General features: G+C 34.7%; 1 protein-coding gene across 3 annotated transcripts; it reads left to right on the top strand.

Annotated features, from left to right (window-relative positions):
* The first annotated feature begins 197 nt into the window (after positions 1-197).
* LOC112046475 (ras-related protein Ral-a) lies at positions 198-20,371 on the top strand. 3 transcript variants are annotated; one of them, XM_024083101.2, is made up of 5 exons: positions 198-356; positions 9,858-10,040; positions 11,845-12,005; positions 12,304-12,478; positions 13,576-18,365. In XM_024083101.2, the coding sequence occupies exons 2-5, from the start codon at positions 9,888-9,890 to the stop codon at positions 13,687-13,689; spliced, it is 603 nt and encodes a 200-aa protein (XP_023938869.1). In that variant the 5' UTR covers positions 198-356; positions 9,858-9,887; the 3' UTR covers positions 13,690-18,365. The 3 variants fall into 3 exon arrangements, with proteins under 3 accessions (XP_023938869.1, XP_023938868.2, XP_023938867.1); XM_024083100.2 differs by lacking the exons at positions 198-356; positions 13,576-18,365 and adding exons at positions 462-864; positions 18,886-20,371; XM_024083099.2 differs by lacking the exon at positions 198-356 and adding an exon at positions 470-864.
* Positions 20,372-21,197: the final 826 nt, after the last annotated feature.

The raw sequence follows: 21,197 nt of genomic DNA, 5'->3' as shown, positions 1-21,197 counted from the left end.
AATCTGTGTTACCGGTGTTTTTTATAATAACTATTTTTACAGCTCTGGGTGTTAGCGTTTTACAGTAGAACTAACAAATAATTAGAGTACGAATCCGTAGTTTTTTTTATATAGTCGGTGACAATAAGCTCAAAAATGCTGGTATTTAGAACCTTAAAGCCAATTGTTATAAAAAAATCTGTGACAGCCGACTGACAATTTAATTGGCAGGTTCTTCATTTGTCGTCTGTGGACAGGTTTACGAGCTGTTCTTTGTGGTGTACTTTTTAAGAATTTGTATCAATTTATGTGAAATCGAACATTTTAGAAGCTTACAAGACTTTAAAAATCTTCTTTCAAGCCTCCAAATAAAATTGGTGAGTGTAAAAAAAATGTAAAGTACGACATAGACGCGGTGTATTAGACTGTACCATATTAAGTCCGAGTGACGTGATTGTTTACTACGGAGGCAACGCCTCTCGTTTTCCCACAATTTCTCGCGCATTGTGTTACGGTTCTCACGTGTAAAGGTTCTCGACGATCCGCTGCAGCCAGCAATCACTCTACTTACTGTTAGATCGATGCCAGATACTTTCGTGGCATCGCCGCTTGTGACTCAACTTTGATAGATTCTGTAAACGTTTCTCCTGAATTTCTAATTATTCCTTATATTGTAATATAATCCTTAAACGATAATTTTTAAATCTCAGTTTCGTTCAAAAGCTATATAAAAATCGTGGTAGTGGTTGTTCTGCCCTGTGGTATCATAGAATGTGATATGTATAATTTGTTACCACCTGATGCTCGGGCTTCAGTGTTGACAGTTTTGTAATGTTCTCTGCAGTTGCCTATCAACTGTCATCAACTTTTTTGGAAGAGCAAAAGGTAAGAAATCAACATTATATCTTTTAATTAAAATGTCTTTTTCAACTAAGTAGATACAATGTACAAAGTACTACTTGTCAACTAATATCATTCAAATACACCTTCAATATACTTGAACTACCTTCAGGGCAAGAGGCACTTTCTAGGCAAGCACATTCTATCTTTAACAGCTGCATTTCTTTCCATGTATAACATTGAATTTAGTCACGTAGATGTAGAGTGTAAAATATATAAAAAATAATATATTTTTTATTGCCCATAAAAATATTACTATATTTTTCAGCCCAGAAACAATATTTTTATGTGATTGACTGAACAATGAGACAATTATGTACAATTATAATTTATACTTCTGAGTGTGCTTAGTGTTCAACTTGTTTAAGCCATATTTATTTTATTTGCATTTCAAAGATCCAAGTTTTTAATGTATTATTAATATTAAGAGGTAAATTTTACTCCTGAATTATAATGTAAATTTTACCCATGAGAAATGAGATAAAATATCGTGGGATTGTTAAATTTCATAAGCACTATAGGGGGGAAGGGGGTTGAGGTATTGCTTTGATTATTTTTGTGAACATGGGGGAGGGGGGATCTAGATAGTGATTACGTCAGCATTAGTTCTTAATTTTTTTCACTTATTTACCCACACACTGTCTACAATTGAAAACAAAACTCATTTTCAAAGATTGTTGGGTAAGAGCTTTGCTTATTTTTGTTGGCAAGGGGGTAGGGGTAAATCACTACGTAGTATAAATCAAAGTAGGTTTCTCTGTCCCTATATTCCTATGTATGTATGCTTGAATCTTTAAAAGTATGCATCAGATTTTGATGCGGTTTTTTTTAGATTGATTGAAGACTAAGCTTTATATGTGTAATAACATCCATTAAATACTGGAGAAATACTGCTATTTTTGAGTTTTCTCATGTGATTGTGATGTCATAAATAATCACACTTTTTCAGCTATTCTTCTGTATATACAAAACAAACATTGCACAAATAATCTGTCCACTAGTGTGTTGCACTAATTTTTATTTGATGATGAATGTCTATCTATCAGGATTAAAATTATTCATCATAATTTTATTTTTAAGCCATTGTTGTTTCATTTACTAATAGTGACAATAATATTTATCTTTTGCTATTATAGTTTATATTTCAAACCAACCATTAAATAATAGTTTTATTGTTCTACTAGCGGACACCCACGACTGCGTCTGCGTGTAACTCAATGTAAACTTTCAACTACCTCTACCTTAAGCCTACCCTACCCCTACCCTACCCCTACCCTACCCTACCCTACCCTACGCCTAAAATACCCCTACCCTACCCTTCCCCTACCCCTACCCTACGTTGAAATTTTTCCTGGATTTTCTTTGCTATAAACCTCACGGAGCCCGAGACCTTTTTAATGAATGCAAAACCGTGGAAATCGATTCGTGCATTCTGGAGTTATAGTGTCAGGAAGAAAAACCTGACTTTTATTGTTTTTTATTATTTTTTTTTTTTTTATAAAAAGTATTCCCTGTCCTTCTCCTGGCCGTTCTTGAGTTATAAGTGGAGTAACTAACACGACTTTCTTTTATATATATAGATTATGATAATTATTAATAATATACATGTATTCTTGTATGTAAATCTGAAAGATCTATCATACAACACTTTGTATTAATTTGTACCTAAAGTAGCAGCTATGTTTCATTATTATTTATTTATTTCTTCACTTCAAAGTTCATTGCCTCCAATTTCACTTTTGTGCCAATGTTAGTGCAAAATGTATTTATTCTCTAGATAACATACCAGTTTTTTCATAATTCTCAGCATTACATGTCTGTGAGATGTTAACTCTCATACCAAGTGATTAATTAGAAACCAGACAAACAATTAACACTTTAATGTGTTTATCTCTTCATTATGATCAGCCAACATGCATTTATACAGACAAGGACATATTACAATTAAATAAATTGTTAATTGTAATATTTGCAATTAAGTAAATTGTTAATTGTAATATTTGTGCGCTATCTTCTGTAAAGTCTGCTGTGGTAGTGTTGCTCCTGACTCACAGGTCAAAGTTAGCAAAAACTGTATTGATTATATAATTTTTGTAGGCGAGTGATTGCAGAACATACAATTTTTGTCATAAGTATCTAAAACTAACTGTTTTGGCTAATAACCAGAAAAGCCCATTTTCATGAGCCTTGTATATTTTTTGCAAATCATCAATGATTGTTGATTTTCAGAATATCATTAAAATGGTGTGTCCAACATGTAAATATTCTAAGAATTGATGTCTATAACTATATGTTTGTATGATTTTTTTTCATTTCTTTACAAGTTAGCCCTTGACTGCAATCTCACCTGATGGTAAGTGATGATGCAATCTAAAATAGAAGTGGCCTTACTTGTTAGGCGTATGAAATTCCACTCCCATTTCAGTTTCTATACAACATCATACCGGAACGCTAAATCGCTTAGCGGAACGTTTTTGCTAGAAGGGTGGTAACCAGCCACGGCCGAAGCCTCCTATTAGCCAGATTGCTTAATATTGAAACAAAAGTCAATAACATAAATGTTTAAATAAATGAGTGTTTGTTAGATGCTTATTATTCTGTAATTTATGAGAGTGATTCATCAATGAGTCAAATGTATACAAGGCCGCTGATAGCGCCGTCAGTACTGTTGAGACGTTGAACCGTGCCTGATTCACTAATTAGATGAACAACTGCTTGAAAGTGAAGTCTAGTTCAATTGTCTGCGTGAGCTGAGCGACTGAGTAATGTTACGGCCTCATCTCAGAGACAGGAATGTCAAAATACTATTTGTGAATTGAGAAAGTATTTTTCTAAATTTTAATAATTCTACTTTTCTGTTGTTTGCAAATGCCTTAATATTTTGCATTAGTATTCTGTAACTTACATAATGACATTGTTAACTTATAATATATCTTATCGCAATGATGCAAAGTATCAGCATGTTGATTCATACTCTGCATAAGTGATGAAAATCTGATCAGTAATTCCTGACAGTCGGACAAGAATTATCAAAAATTTTTTTATAGTGTTCTCTAGCCTGCTTGCAAACTGAATCATGATTTTTGGTCTGTTTGCTTTCAAGACTTTCCATAAACGTAGAGGTATTGATGTTTTTCATTCCGTGTCTAGTGGATACTGTAACAACACATATCGTGATAACAAGAGTTGAAACTCAATTACATAAAGTGGCGTGGCATTGTAGTGTCCATACCCGATCACAATATTTGTACAACTTAGTTAACTCGGTAGTAAGGTGATTGATAATGTCATGCAACAGTTATCGCGTGCCCACACGAGTATGTGTAATGGTCCAGCAGTTGTACGGCTTAAATCTGTTTACGGCGACTCGTGACGTTCATCATTAGCCATTATTTATTGTTGCAGCTGTTATCTGCTATTTTTAAATTATGGCATTGTAATCTAATGGCTACTATAATGAAATAAATAGGATTGGAAAATATATCCACATGTATTAATCTAATCTGTCCATTAAACAATTATGCCCTTTTATTTTAATTTTTTACTCTGCAAAGGGCTAGAATTTTTGTGGCAGAAAGTATTGATATGCTCTTCCGAAAGGTCTTATCTATCTCAAAGTTAATTTATATATTTTAGTAATATTGACGTGACGAGATAAACTAATATCGTCATATTTACAATATTTGCATTCATGTGAATACTTAATAATAATAATCAGAAATAATTAAATAACATACGTATATACAACAATACTTAATAACTTTTAAATTATATTTATTAAAGGTGGATATTGGTAAACTATTACTTAATACAACAAAACATTTATTTTTTTAAAGTGATTGTAATGATCATGCTAATACATATAGTCAGGGCTTTCAAGATGCACCTGTGACCTTATTACACAAGCAAAGTATCGGCTACACTGCATCAATGATGCAAATGTGCGTTACACCTGCTTCATGCGCGTTTCCAATCACAACACTGTTTTAAAAAAACGTGCGCTGCGATTGGTTGAATGCTCCAGTTGCCAGGCGGTTTATTTTATCGGTTAAGGTTCACAAGTTACAGCGATTAAATCGAGCTTTTCTCTCTCTACTCATTTTGTTGCATATTTAAGCGTTTAAGTATGCCTTGTTTTAATTATATAGTGTTTTAAATATGTTAATTTAGTGAAGGGTGCGACAATGTATTTGCGGTTGCTCTTGCGTTCTTGTTTCCTATTAACCACAACATTAAGACCCGGAGACACTTGCATTCACTGGTTTATCCTGCGTGCTATCAATTACAGCTACACACTTTGGAAATATTGCCTTACGGTTGATACAGGGCGAAAGACGCAACCGCAAACGCGTTTTTCGTGTGGTATGCAAGTAGCGTTATTTGTAATTGTAACAGAGGTTGGACTTCTAAACCATGTTTATCAACTTGTGCAGACATTGCTGCGTTCTGATTCTAAAGCGTACATTTTTCGGAAAACATGCAAATTAGGGCAAAATGAGGGTATAGATAGTGTATGAGGTGCACCTTGTTTCTCGCTCCTTATCTCTTTTCGCATTCTCCTTATTCTTAGGGTGCACATTACATCTACGTCACTTGTGCACTTGAGATCAGATGAACAATTTCTTCTTCTTTCACCATTCATATCAATAATATAATGTCAGAAGCGCATCCGTGTAGTGTAATGGCTCCAGTTAGAACGGTGCGCCCTTGCGAAAACGCAACCTTAAAAATTAATTTGCCCTCGCTTTTACATATCAGATGGGATTATAATTAGCACTATTAACACAGTTATTAACATATTGCCTATATTACATTTTATTTAAAACAAGCTTTAAAGTACTTATAATTTCTCATTTGTTTGGTATTTCAGTTTTGTTACAACCTGTTTGGTGTTTAATGTGCCTAACGAAAACTGTAAGAAATTTTCGTGCTTTTATTTATTAGTAGCTCCTTGTGACAGATATCGTCCGCGGAAGTACCACCGTTATTGTTATGTTTTGCCGCCGGACAGCTCTATACTGTATTCACGGTACGAAGCTCAGGCAGAGGAAACTTAACATCTATCAAGGGACTTGAACCTCAGTCGTAGAACGCGTTCCTTACTTACCTCGTGAAGCGTTTTTAATAGGCTAGTTGACGTCCCCGTTCCCATAAGAATACGGGGATAAAATGTAACCAGGCTTTAAAGTGGTAAAAGAATTTTCAAAATCGGTTAGTAGATCCAGAGATTACCCCTACAACACCACAAACTGTATCTCTTTATAATATTAGTGTGGATGCCACATTTGGACCATCTGTTAAGCAGGAAGTTGATTATTCTGTAGCTATATCTTCTACTCTAATATTATTAAGAGGAAAGATTTTTTGTTTGTTTGTACAAGTAGCTCCGAAACACTTTGATGGATTATAAAAATTATTTCGCCAAGGGAAAGCTTACGATCAATTGTAGATTATCAGCGAGTAAGATAGGCTATATTTTATCCTCGTATAAACTTATTTATTATATTATTATTTATTATATTTACAGGACCGGTAACTACGCGGGTAAAACCGTAGGTGGTCCGCTAGTGTAAAGTAAACGAAGACAATTTGTGCAATACATTTAGGGAAACCCTCTAAAAGATGAAAATAAAGAAATAGAAAGGCGACCAATAAAACTAGTAAAAAATTACATTTCACATGAAGTTAAATAAAACTCGGTAATTCGTTATAAGGAAATCAAATTACAGTTGCGCTAATTCACAGAACTGGTGAAATAGTTAATAATAATAATAATTAAATAGAGGAAGTGCGGCAGACATCGGCCTGTTAATCGCGATCACAACTTTTGCTTTTGTTTCGTACACCGGATGCTTTAGATATGAAACTACCAGTTTAATCCTTTGTACTGCTGTACAATTGAGTACTACTGGCACAGTTTTACTAGCGACAGCAGTTCAGTACAGTAGCATACTCCACCCGGAATACTGAGATAACGTACGGAATGACAAACACGTTAACTGTTGGAACCATTAACGAATAAAGTACTCGACGAATTTTGAATTTTATCACAAAGTATGTAGAGTTCAGAATTGTTTCATCTTAGTTCGCCGTTGTAGTATATGGATAAAGTGTCTGTTCTTTGTTGTCAGTAATTAGCATGGGAATTGGGTATGTACGGCTGACGCGGAATGAGTATTGTGTGAATAGTTCTCATTAAGATTCGGCAGACGTTCCAACTTACAACTACGCTTTGGTTATCTGATCTACCATTTTGTTAGCTATCATGATTCCTCGTTATTAAATGTTATTGATTATCTTATTATCGTTCTGTCAACATCATTTTGTATTATGTTTGAATTAGTATCTAGTACTAAAATATTTTTGTTTTAGAAAAGCGTAATTTTTTGATCTCGTAAATGATTTATATACCACAAAGTCTATATTACTCGTATACATAATATTTAAGACATAAATTGGAACGGAATATCTATGGAATACAGGTGCGGCCAGAACTGGGTTCAGCGCCTGACTTGTTGGCACATCTGTAAACGCTTTACGTCTAATTTTGCCGTGACTAATACTGATTATGATTGCTATCGTTTGGGAGATTCCCACGCGTGCACTCTCCATAGAAACCGGTTGGTGCGTATAAAAAAGTGAAATTAGTTCCAACGGCGCTGTTATCAGCTGCATGCGGCATGACAATGCCGGCGTTGGAACGTGTGTAAATGTGCACGTATTAACAATCTTCATCCAAAACGATTTCACTTGTTGACATTTAGCCATGCATAAGGTATTTTCTTCGTCGTCGGCTTCGTTCGCATGTTATTCTTTTGGGCTACTTTGGGTGCGGTGAGCCGTGATAGCCCAGTGGATATGACCTCTGCCTCCTTCCGGAGGGTGTGGGGCATGTACCTCCAACTTTTCAGTTTGCATTTTAAGAAATTAAATATCACGTGTCTCAAACGGTGAAGGAAAAACATCGTTAAGAAACCTGCATACCAGAGAATTTTCTTATTTCTCTGCGTGTGAAGTCTGCCAATCCGCATTAGGCCAGCGTGGTGGACTATTGGCCTAACCCCTCTCATTCTGAGAGGAGACTCGAGCTCAGCAGTGAGCGGAATATGGGTTGATAATGATGACACTTGATATCAGGCACTTTGCTAATGCTTAGCTTAGATTTAGTTTCGATAGGTTGAACATTGTTTAAACTTTAAGCGAAAGTCAAATGATGTCACCCACAAATCGCGCGGCGCTATTTATGGGTTCACCCTCGACACGCGCAACCTTCGAAGTTGAATAGATCGTTGATGGCATGCCATGGAGTTTAAAGATTTTGTGCTTGCTAATATTATTAAGCAATTATCTAGATAGAAACTACAAAGTTTCTATCTAGATAATAGCTTAATAATATTAGCGATAAGACCATAGTTTTGCACGGATGTAGTTTTGGTAGCAGAGCTCAGGGTTTTTATCGGGAAAATACCAACGCCATGATTACTCCTGCAGCTAAGAAGCATTGTTGAGTACCGGTTTGAAGGTTGCCACTGCAATTACAAGCACGTCACACCAAGGCTCAACACCTTCGCCTCAGTTTGAGAGGCGCATGTCATTTCATTGTAGGACGTGTCGCTTACTGGCACAGTGAAGCATTGCTCTGTTACTTAGGTTAATGGTTTTCCATTTAACATCATTTGGGGTACCACCAAGATACCAAATAAAGAAAGTATGATTTGACCATGGTAGGTAACACATCCATGGTGTAATTTCGTTGCTGGAAACCGTGTCTTCTTTTGTACCCCTTGGTAATGGAAGTGAGCGACGGCATATATAGTGGAGTGTAATGTTTAAATTTATTTCTCAAAGCATATCTTGTCATCATGCTGAGATAAGATAGTAGTGAGCTATCACAGATGTGAATTGACCTCATTGTACGTAACATCGTAAAGTCTCCGTTGCCACAGCGACAGACATCGAGCGATACCATCAACATTCTAACTGAATTAATTTCGCCCACGTATTTCCTTTTACGATTAGTAGCGTCTGACATCAGAAGTGGGATTTATAGTTACAGTAACGATGATTATGAGTTTTAGTCATATTAAGTATTTGAGTATTGTTCATTTATTTATTTCAAAATAAATATTTTAAAGACTCATTTTATATTTTAAAAGTACTTATATAACATTCGCCTTTTTCTCTAAATAAAACAAGTAATGAGTATGGTGATTCATGTATACCTTAGCTCTACCTCGGGAATTTATATAGGACTTCTTCTCTTAATCTACCCTACCTCTACCTCTTAAGTCTAAAATTGACTCTTAAACGTGTAATGTTGCAAACAGAAAAGGATAGTTTTAATGTATATATAATGTATATAGATTTGAATTGAGAGATTTGAGAAACATAATATGAAATTGCCCTGCTATGATTAAAATTATAATAATATCATGTTAAAGAAAAACATTAGGTTAAAGAGATAAAAACATACATATATATGATATCTCTTAAATCTTTTTACATTCTGAATTACTACAATCGATACGATATTCGATAATAGCAATAAATAGTTTAAGGAAATGCCCTTGTCATATTTGTCGAACAATTGTAGTAGGTAATAAAGATTGCGATTGATTTGCTGATGTAGGAAGAAAATTGAATAGTAAATGTTTTAATTTTTCAAATTGCTTTATCTTTATATTTTTATATGAAAAGGGTTCACGCTTGACTATAATCAAACTACTACAAGTAACTAACAGGACTATAAGATGCTTAGAAAATGCCCATCAGCTTTGTTTTTTAGTTGTAGAAATGAAGAAAAAAAACCTTTGAAGGGTTTTCCATACCTTAGCTGCTCGTATGACCAAAGGTGATTCAAAACGTTTTGTACGAGTCTTAGGGTCCGACAGCGCTTGCCAATCGGCTATGTATAGTTTTCTCCTAAAATAAAAATGATGCTACAACAGTTGGCTTATTTGTTGTTGTGTTGGTTCCAGCTGTGCTGCGGGCGCGGAGCCAGGGTCGCCATGTCGAAGAAGCCGGCGGCGCAGCCCACGCTGCACAAGGTCATCATGGTGGGGTCGGGCGGCGTGGGCAAGTCGGCGCTCACCCTGCAGTTCATGTACGACGAGTTCGTCGAGGACTACGAGCCCACCAAAGCCGACAGCTACAGGAAGAAGGTGCGTGCGAGCGCCTCGTGACTGCGAGGTCGTATTGTCTTCACTGGTTGTGCGTAGCCGACTATAGAAACATTTCCATCATTATCATTATCAGTCTATTTAAACGACCTTATATAGGTCAGCCCTATAAGGAGTGTCTATCGGTCTGTCATATGTCAATAACGACCACTGACAGATGTTAATAATAGTAACCCGAACCGACGGTTTAACATGCTCTCCGAAGCGCAGTGATGTAACACCACCAACTTCCCAACTCCAGACAATTTTCCTGAATATCTCTCAGAAGAAGCCCCTTAGAAGAAGCCCTTATTTTATAACCTGAATTAGAATTCAATTCCGTCCTGGGCTCGAATTCTCGGGTTCCGAAGCCACAACCGCAACCACTAAACGAACGAGGCAGTTCGAAAATATTTCCAATTTGATACAAATCAGAACTGAAAAAGATGCCATCATTTAAAAATGAAAAACGGCATTCTGCATTTATTGTTTTAATTTTAACATGGACCCGGTACCCGCGAGGTGAATCCAGGGAATGAAACATTCGTCTCAATAACTCCAGGGTTAAGGGGCCGGACTCAATGCCGAGTGACCATGGGTGGAATTAGATCCCCGCCCATTGGTCTATTGTCAAGTTGAATAGAAATATTGGTTGTTAAAAAAAATTAAACTAATAATCTTGTATTTAACTCCTTAAAAGAAGGTAAATGTTTCACAACTGTAATATTTTGTAATTACAGTTAGCTTTTTCATTTATTCGTTTTAAGTGAATCTCTTCCATTAACGATTATTAGTACAAAACCGATGTTTGGATTTGGAGGGGGCTTTCAGTACGAAGGCAATGAATGAGTCAAACAGTATGTGATGTACACTTGTATGATGCCATGTCACCTCATTTAAGTCGCAACGCATTACTGTAAATCAATAAGTTGAACCTGTTGCAATCACTGATAGCTTGTGGCACGTGTTATCTGTGGCCTAAGTAACACTTTTAAAATAGTCAACACGACACTCAATATCGAATAGTAATAACAAATGTTATACACACTTTATTTAAAATATCCACAATGGTAAAATGTATTTAAATAGATGCAGCGGCCAGAAAGCTAACAGACAGATAGACTTTAGCATTTATAATATTTCGCGTATAGCTTACAAAATGTCATTTATTGAATTCTATTTCTTTTTATTTGTACAGAAAATTATTTTGTATACAATTCCAACTTTCTGTCCTTGTAAGTGTAGTATTAGTAATTTTGTATGCACTCTAAGTATGTTGAATCAGTCAGAATCAGCAAGAATAAAATCTCCTTATCTTGAATGGTTAGAGTGCCGTCATCACACAGAGTTATCACATGCCAATCAATGGCATCAATGGTAGCTTACTTGGATTTTATACATTTCTATCAAGATCTGTAATCAATAAAACTATAAATTATTATAAATATCCAATTTGTTTATGCTAATACTTAATGATAAACTGATAAAATTATTAGAGTGGACAAATCAGTAACGCAAAGCCATGCTTTTGCCAGTCAATCTCATATAAATACTAAAAAATATTGTATACTTTTGTATGATAGATATTTTGTTATTCTACAGATTCCACAATATGAAAGTTATAGTAATATGAAACTCTTAATATTAAATAGTTTAATATTAAAAAGTAAATAATTTTATGAGAGTTAAAAGGGCATGCTTGGGGCATTGGTAGTTTTGTTTAATGAGTTTGCTTAATAGCAGAGTATTGTAACAATATAATAATAAAGATCAGCTTAAATAAAGCACTGCTTTCTATCTTTCCCAGGTGGTGCTAGACGGGGAGGAGGTGCAGATAGACATCCTGGACACGGCGGGGCAGGAGGACTACGCCGCCATCCGCGACAACTACTTCCGCTCCGGCGAGGGCTTCCTCTGCGTCTTCTCCATCACGGAGCCCGAGAGCTTCGACGCCACGCAAGAGTTCCGGTCAGTGCTCCATTTAGAGTACACTCACACTTACTTGCAGCCCTAAAATGGGTCAACCTCGGAATGGAACGGAATTAGCTTAAATTTGACTTTCTAAATGTTATCTCATGTAGTCACTTGGGAGAGTACTTAGATAGTCAAGGATTTATTCAAAAATCTCTCTCTAATATAGATCCTTGAGGCACCCCTATTTTTATTCTACTTGTTAAATAGGAACTTGGAAATTTTAGGGCTTTATCTTCAAATGCGTAGTATAATAAACACAATCAAACGCCTCACTCAAATTTGTAAATTGCAGAGAACAGATCTTGCGCGTGAAAAACGACGAGAACATTCCATTCCTCCTGGTGGGCAACAAGTCGGACTTGGGCGACAAGCGGCGCGTGCCGCTCGACGCGTGTCGCGAGCGCGCCGCGCACTGGCAGGTGCCCTACGTCGAGACCTCGGCCAAGACGCGCGACAACGTTGACAAGGTACGACACGACACGGCACGATACGACACGACACGACACACAGCCCTACACACCCCGCTACACACAACGATTCTTACAAGATATAGGTATCTTGTGTCCTTTATTTATGTAGAATATGACTAAAATAAAATTGATTTGAAAAAATTATTAATTGAAAAAACAAAATAGTAGTGTTAAATATTTATAACTACAATACCATCTACTATGATTTATGCAGGGAGTAAAAATGCATAATAAATGTATTAAATAGTAAAGGTTCTAACACATAACCCTGGGGGACACCCATTTTCAAAATTACTTACGAGACTTGTGTTCTATTTCATAGCAAAAGAACAGCTCGATATATGACAAAGACATTTAACGGTTTTTATAATATTACTACACGAATATCATTGAGGGATAGTCTTTTGACAAAATGTTAAACACAATAAGACGCTTTATACAAATCTCATTTTATCTTACTAATTTGGCATCTAATAAATAATGTGTGAAAATTAATTAATCGAGATTATCTAATTTTCCTAATATTTCACGTAGTTTATGGGCTTTTGCACAGCTCTGCTTGGCTGTCTTGGCTTGTTAATCTTTATTTTCTTCAGTTCACAGCCAGGCAGTGCTATGCTTCCACGTTCTTTTCTTGTAGACAGCGATAACTTATACCAAAATCATTAAATTAAAGCAGAACAATTTTGCAGTCTTGTTAATCGGCGAACGTAGTGTCTGGAATTGTCAAAACTCGCGCAACATTTGAATACAGAAAAGAAATAAAAGCCCATAAACGTTAGGTAGTATACCTACTCACAAATGCAAATTAATAAATATGTCCCATGTGATGACTAGGGTCTTGAGACTAGATTCAGTGACGTTCAAATAAATGTACGTAGAACTCATTTTTAACAAATCGTAACTAAGCTGTAGGACAATGAATTTTAGTAACAATTGTTTTTGGCCACTAAATCATAATCCAAGATAATTTATTGCCAGAATGTGGTAAACCCGGGTGATGGTGTTTTGGGATGTATTTGTTTGTTTGTTGTGTCGGTGGTGGTTTCCTGTGTTGTCTGTGCGGTGGCTGATGGTAACTTTTGTTTGTCAAGGTGTTCTTTGACCTGATGCGCGAGATCCGCTCGCGCAAGTCGGACGACAGTCGCGCGACTAACGGCGACGTGAAGAGGAAGCCGCGCAGGAAAATCAAATGCGCCATTTTGTAGGTCCCGACGCGACTGTCGCGGGGTGCGCGCGCGCTCTGACGGGACTGCGGTCGATACGGTCTAAGGACTCCGCCGCTAGTGTGTTTAGTGCGGCCAGTGCGGTTAGTGCAGTTTGTGCGGACGCCGACGTCGGCGAAGTGGCGCGCTTTAGTGTCGGCTCGCATTGGTTGGCGTACTTACTTCAATATGGACCTTATGCTGTAAGAAATAATGTGTATATTGCAATAAAAGATATTCAAAGTGGTGTTATCTTGCTTATGCAGTTGTATTTTAGCTAATAGTCATCACAAACTACAAATGCGGTAGCAGGTATCAAAATGCAAAGAGAATGCGTTGTGCTTTATTTTTTACAAAATAAAGTCCATATTCGATTGCTCTACATAAACTATACACTGCCAATGTGTGCCGGCCCTTCACTCTGTCTCTGATTTAATGTTGCGTGAGGGTTGTCACTGATTGTTCCACTGTCACTATTGAGATGGAAACACACTTAAAACGCGGTGCGTTTCTTCGAGTATGTCTCCATCTTTTTTGTCTAGTATACGGTTTACGGTTAGTAAAGCGGCAATGCTATGCAATGTGTCACTGTTCGCCCTACTTGGTGCTGGTATTATACTGGGATACTGTTCATGATGAACCGCCGAGACTGTATTATATAAATAATCAAATGGTTTCTTTTTATAAGATTTGTGTATAAATAAAGTGACTTTATCCGATGCTTTGTCGAAATGATAAATAATTTATTCAAAGAAAGTAAAACGTATGTGAGTTATTTTATCTGTCACCTCATTACTCACACACACATACACCATGCTTGTGTAGTATTTGCGAAAGGACGTGACGTCACTTAACAGTGGCCGTAAGCGACATCTTGCCCTTATTCACAAACATCACATGAAGCACACAGTGACCAGTGATTGTGTTGAGGTACCAAATAAAAATAATTGAGATATTTAAGTGTATTATGTAATTACGACTGTGAGGGTAGGTACATCATGAACGGATTTCTATAAATAAATTATTAGTTATATATAGAGCGTCGCGCTTGCATGTTGTTTTTATATTTGCAATTTGCAATATTTCTATGAGGTTTAGTACACGCTACACTTGGCCGATTGAATTTGATCTCCTGTTTATTAAAAAAATTATAAATAAAATAAATGATTAATAAATTTTCAATAGTAATGATAATAACTTAATTAATATTATATATTCAATATGTAAAATATTATAGGATATACGCTTGTAAAACATCACGGTATGTTTGTCATATGATTTGACTCGACACCGTTGGTGTGGCGTTATAATTACAATACGGCGCCATTTTGCATTTTTGGTACTGAGCTCTTAGGATAAGTTATTACTTGTAAATCGGAAAATTTTATACAACCACATTACATATTGTCAAATTAATTCAATTCCAGAAGATTTTTATAATCCCTTATTAATTGATAATTTCTAGGTTTATTTATTTAATTTAAATAAATAAACAATTATGCGCGCTTTCTCCCTCGAATATTCCGTCGAATCGCCAAGTAACGTGTATTTTAGTCGCAAAACAAACACTTAAGATAATTTTCTATATTTATTTTAGAATTTAAGTGCTGAATGTGTTGTGTTAATGCGTAAATGTTGTGCGCTTAGTGTTTATAGAAGTCGAAGCGAAAAAAAATTACACGATTTGAAATATGTACATAAAGCGATCTTGCAGCATTGCTGTCATTTCGTTTGTAACAATAATTTTCTAAATCTTTTTAAATATGACAACTAGTCCACCATTCCAACTAGAAAAATGAGGTTTGTTTAAAGATATTAAATGGTGGCATGTACGAGATAAACTTGTTTAATTTTTTTTTCCTCACCGATTATTCTATAAATACTAACAGTTATGTAAGTGAATGTGTTGCTCACTGGATGGCGATAAATTGACAAATCGTTTCCTTTCGCTTTATATTTCGAATTTAGTCTCATAATTGCCTCTCATTATGATTTAGTTCCAAGCATTTTGGTTAAAGCAAATTGTTGCTTATGTCTTTAATGTATTTTAGATTCTATTAGATTGTAAATATACAATCGTATGCTAAGCGATTTAGAACTTATTTTATAGTACCTACATTTTACCTGCATACGCTATAAAGTACCTACAGTTATGCATATAATATATTTGACAAGTTTGGTGCAATGTCAAGACCGAATATAAAATAAAATCGATCGACGATCAATTAAATAATTAAATAAAATAAAATAAGGCATTTTATTAAAATGTGATTTCGCGATCGACGTGTAGGCACAATGGAACTATTCGTAGATGCTGGTTTAATGAACTTAAAAGCTGATTTTATTAATATTTTAACATCAATGACCTAAAGGTTCATGTCTCATTTACTCCACTATTTCAAGATTTTTCTATTCAACTATTTTTCAATTGCTATTTCTATTCAATTGCAGTGATATTGGATATATTGGCCTATTTACCGATAATAATATACTATATAAAGGTATATATTATGCCTAGATTGTCGATGACAATAATACTATAACATAATTTATATTTTGTCTTGGTACATCCATTATAATGTCACTGCATAATAATTGTGTATCTAAATTATTTATTTCTATAATCGAAAGTATACCTATGGTATCGAGCGGTACTATACACGTCTGATAAGATTCGAACGCACAGATCCTCTACCAAGTCAGTGCAGACCATGGGATTTGCCTTTAATGTCTGCATCAGAAATGGGATGTAATAATTTATTCGCTTTTAATTTCCTTTCTAAATGTAGTCTGCGTTCGAATCAAATATGCAAATTCACAGTACTGCTTCTCAATGCAGGTGTTATACTTAAGCCATACTCGGATGTGCATTGTATACCAACAAATATATATAAATGAGGGTATATAGCTAGTCGTTTCACACCTAATAATAATTTTATTATAATTAACTTGTTTTTAAATTAATGAAAATAAATTTGATTAATGAGCTTAGAACAATTTAGATATGATTAATGTATTTTGAATAATATTTTCTAAAAAAAAAAACAATATATAATTTAAAATAAATAAGTAAAATTACATGCGTTTTGTATCTTCATTTCTATTTATTTTGTTGGTAAACAGTGCATACTAAAACCATAATCGACGGATTTAGTATAGTAGGTTTTACGGCATAATAATTTTATCTATATAAATAAACTATAATTACAAGATGCAATATTTTATTATTTTCTTTATATGTTGAGTACAGTAAGTAATTTATACTCATACGTGTGTATGATGCGGCTTATTTATATAATATCAATGCTATTTTCGTTGTAAAAAATAAAAATAAAGACTTCATTGGCGATATTATAATTACCAAATGTCATACTTATTACATAAGTACGCAAAGTTGCCCATCAGTAGCAGGTTATTTTTCCCACAACAGGACATTTTTGCAGGGGTTTTTGAGTTTAGACCCATAGAATAATAGAAATTCAAAGTTAAAAAATTTAATATTTCTTTCAAAACCATAATAATAATTAATGTTTTATATCTAAATTACCATCGATATCTTTTTATAAATTAAATTTCGTCATTATATTTATATCACATTACATATTTAGATATTTAATTTTTACAAAGTAATGTTTTTCCATAAATGACGTTCTGTTGATCATCTGCATCTGTTGATGTTATTCATTCATGATACTACCAAAATTACTAAAATTATGAAATTTATTTAATCTCTTATTAACAATAGAGAAAACTTATACAGAATCAACTCTGTATAATAAATATATTACCATATGTATATTGTATATCGTAATATATCATTTACGGAATAGTAACGTCTAAGACGATGCGTCGAATATAGTATCTGTATGTGACCATATTATCTGTTGTACGCGACTTGCTTATACTTGATACAGTATTGCTTTATATTATTAATATTCAGTTGATATCATTTACATTTAAAAAGGATCTCAAGATTGCTGGAGAAATATATGGGACGCTGAGTCCTTTGATTCTTCCTCAATTCAATAATTCAGTAGACACTAAAATTTCACCCATGTACTGAATACTTAACTGAAATAATACAAATATATAATTGTTTGAATTGTTCTAAATACATTTAATTTAAATTTACAATTACCATTGTAATTTGTACCTAATACAGAATATCACTTACCGGCGATAAATCGGTTCACTGATCGGTTATTCAAAAAGTTGACCAAAATTTTAACAACGAAATAACCAAATCACAATAAGTATCACTAAGACTTCTCACGATGTTTGTAAATTATTGTATTAGTTCAAAAATTATGTATTCACATAATTATAAATTTGGTATGATTATTATTTTGAACTTAACTCTTCGCTGCCTTGTCTCTGACTGTAAAATGACGAGAATTCATACTTTTTTAATATCTCCGAAGAGGCGAAATCTAGATTTTACATTGTATCGCGTTTAAAAAGTAGAGTATGTCTCTGCCTTCATTTCGAATTACGACTTCAGTCAGGGGCGACTTGGTGTTACGTCATCGTTAGACTTCCTATATATTATAATACCTATTTGTAATTAGATATATTCGTCTGTATAATGTATATCATATATGCAATGTATATCCGCTCCACAGAATACAACTTTATAATGAAATGAAAAGACAAGCAAAAATTATACTGATTTGCAAAATTTTGTGTCTTATTTTATTTATTTAACGAAGGTTTAATAAATTCGACCCGTAATGTTACTTATATTGTCAGAATTGCACAGTTACTAGTTTATAAACATGTGTGCCTCATAAACGTTACCTACCCTTATATGTAGGTATGATTTTTATGTCTGAATGATGTCCGCATATCATTTAAAAAAGGCTAAGTGAAAAGATAAGTTGAATTTAAAAAAAAGCTGAATTAGGTAGGTATACTCCAACATGAGAACAGTGCAAGTTTTACCAACATCGGTTCAGTAATATTAGAGATGTAGGTAAGAAATAAAACTACTCAATTTAACAAAATTAACTATACCTACTTAAAAACTTCAAATAGTGAGAAGTAAAAATAAAAATGAAAAATGCTAAATATTTTTCAAGGTGTCCTAAAGGAATATTCATTGTCACTTGGTAGTTGTTGGCTGGCAACACTGAATTCTAAGGCTGGAGGATAAGTACTTTGGATTTTGTAATTGTTTTTTGTATGAATGTGTTCCTGCAGGCGTTCTTGACGCTGATCCGCGCGATGTCGGCGCAGAAGCGCGGGCAGATGGCGCCGGCCGACGCGCCCGACGCCGCGGCGCGCTGCTCGTTGCCCTGCTGCTGTATTGTGTAGCGCGACTTGTGGTCAGCGCTCCTGAGTGACGGCAACGCGTATGCCGAGCACAAAACAACCATTGAAATAATAACCTAAAATAATTTAAGTAAAAAGAAGTAAATTCGGAATCAATGTAAATTTTATCTTAGGTATGCTAGAGGTAAAACTAAACCTCGCACACGCACTGAAAATAAACTGAAACTTTGACGTTTGATTGCTGTGCTGTAGGTTATGGTAGGCGTCCATCGATCCACATATCTGCATCGTAAGTTCCGGACGCAGCGCATCAAGCGGATCGAAATATTCTTTGTATACATACAATAGCGTCCACTGATTCGCATCGTACGGATCGTAAAAATAAAAATCCGTTTACTGTGCGTTTCCTACGTACGGTGCAGATGTGGACGCGTATCTTTAAGAGGCGACATTCCTATTTCTAACGAGTATACAAATATTTTATAAATGCAATATGTTTTTTTTGATATGATGAACAAAGAATGTGTATGATTTAGGACTGTCAAACTAGTGTGTAAGAACAGCCTATAAATTATGCTTTTCAATGTAATTTAATGTGATACAGTGCGACACAAAAAAGTAGGAAATAAACGAGAGCGCTGTAGTCACTTATTGTCGTTCTTATGGTAACACTGTTCTGTCATTCACTTGGGACTGCAACTACCATTATAATTGATTAAATAATATTATGTTCTTATTGTTATTTGAAATAAGATGATCTGCTCAAAATAATAATACTATCTAATCTAAAAAAAATAATAAATATATTTCGGAAATACTTACATCACTATTTAGCCCCGAGCACCATGTACTAAGACAGCTGATTTCATGATATATTTATTAAATTTAAAAGGAAGTAAATCTCATCTAAATCAATGATGTTAGTAGTAGTAATTCGTCTGGTAATTATCCGAATTCCACTATGATTTTAATATTCTGATTAAATCAAAAATAATTGCTTTCTCTAATTTCTTTTATTTTATTTACAGGAATTGGTTGTTAACTTTGTGATAATGACAGTAAATGTGGTGTTGCCACGCAGCGAGTTTATTAGTTCCATTTTCATTAATTTCTGCTCTTTTCTGTCGCACTATACAAAATTATACAGTCTTGCTGACAATTGGCGTTACGCTGAAAAGCTAAGTTTCGGGTGCTAATGATATTAATATTATAATTGTTAGATAACTTCATATTATATTAAAGTATTCTTCCAACTGCTACTGCCTGTCTACTAAAGTGGAGTTTATTATACATACTTCACAGCCATCGTATTTTTAAAAACAGACAAACGACCATTTTGTATATATGTGTAGGTGTACACAATACATGTAAGTGTCAGCAATTTTTAGCAAGCAATATTTCTATTACCCTAATAGTAATAATTAAGATTTTTTATAATCGAAGGTATTCTAGGCATATTTGTCGCCACGAACTCAAACAGTTAATGATCTACGATAAATTCAAATAGACGAAGTCACTTCTAGAAACAACCAGTCGAAATTCCATAAATACCTCCTTACAACTCTTTACTCAATTAGAATAGGTACTTTATTTTCAAAACACAAGTAAAGAAGGCGTTATAGAGCTTGTCTTTTCTACATAATTATACTTAAATTAAATGAATTAATAAAGGTATAAGTAAATTCAAATGAGCTTCAATAGCTCAGTGGTAAAGGGGTTGGACTCATCGCAGTTTGGCCCCGCCCGCTGGACTATTGTAGTGTCCTAAAAAAGTATTTTCCGACTAATCGGAGGGGAGCGGAAATATTGGTCGTATTTCAAAGATATGGCAAATATTCTCAAAAAAATCATTAATTTAAGACGAAAGTAATAAAGTTTTCTAATAGGCTACCCCGCACCCCTGTCCTGCGCACGACGACTCAAATAGGCGGCTGTCGTACAATTACTTTGTAGCATAAGGAGATGCTCAATATTAATTTAGAAAAAACAAGAAACATAAAATGTTACATATTTTAACGGCCCACAGGGTCAAGCTTAGTCAGGCCATATAGGAGATATGTAGCTTGGCCCCATACTGCTCCATTGCAGGCTGACGGGTTTAGGGTGATGAATTAATCAACGCCTCCTAATAGTACATAATGTTTGAGGTAACACCTAGTATATCACGAAGTCTTAGTACAGGGAGTGCACTTCGTAAGATCTAATTTATAAAAGCAATCGCTGTCTTCATATTATTGTGG

Source organism: Bicyclus anynana, chromosome 14 (assembly GCF_947172395.1).
Source record: "Bicyclus anynana chromosome 14, ilBicAnyn1.1, whole genome shotgun sequence".
Classification (NCBI taxonomy): Eukaryota; Metazoa; Arthropoda; class Insecta; order Lepidoptera; family Nymphalidae; genus Bicyclus; species Bicyclus anynana.
This window is presented reverse-complemented; position numbering and strand designations above follow the sequence as displayed.

Excerpts from the sequence above, each read along its gene's own strand:
- LOC112046475 (XM_024083100.2), top strand. The coding sequence starts at position 811 with ATGTTCTCTGCAGTTGCCTATCAACTGTCATCAACTTTTTTGGAAGAG. Across the intron at positions 865-9,857 it reads CTTTTTTGGAAGAGCAAAAG|CTGTGCTGCGGGCGCGGAGC; the intron begins GTAAGAAATCAA and ends TGTTGGTTCCAG. Across the intron at positions 10,041-11,844 it reads CCGACAGCTACAGGAAGAAG|GTGGTGCTAGACGGGGAGGA; the intron begins GTGCGTGCGAGC and ends TATCTTTCCCAG.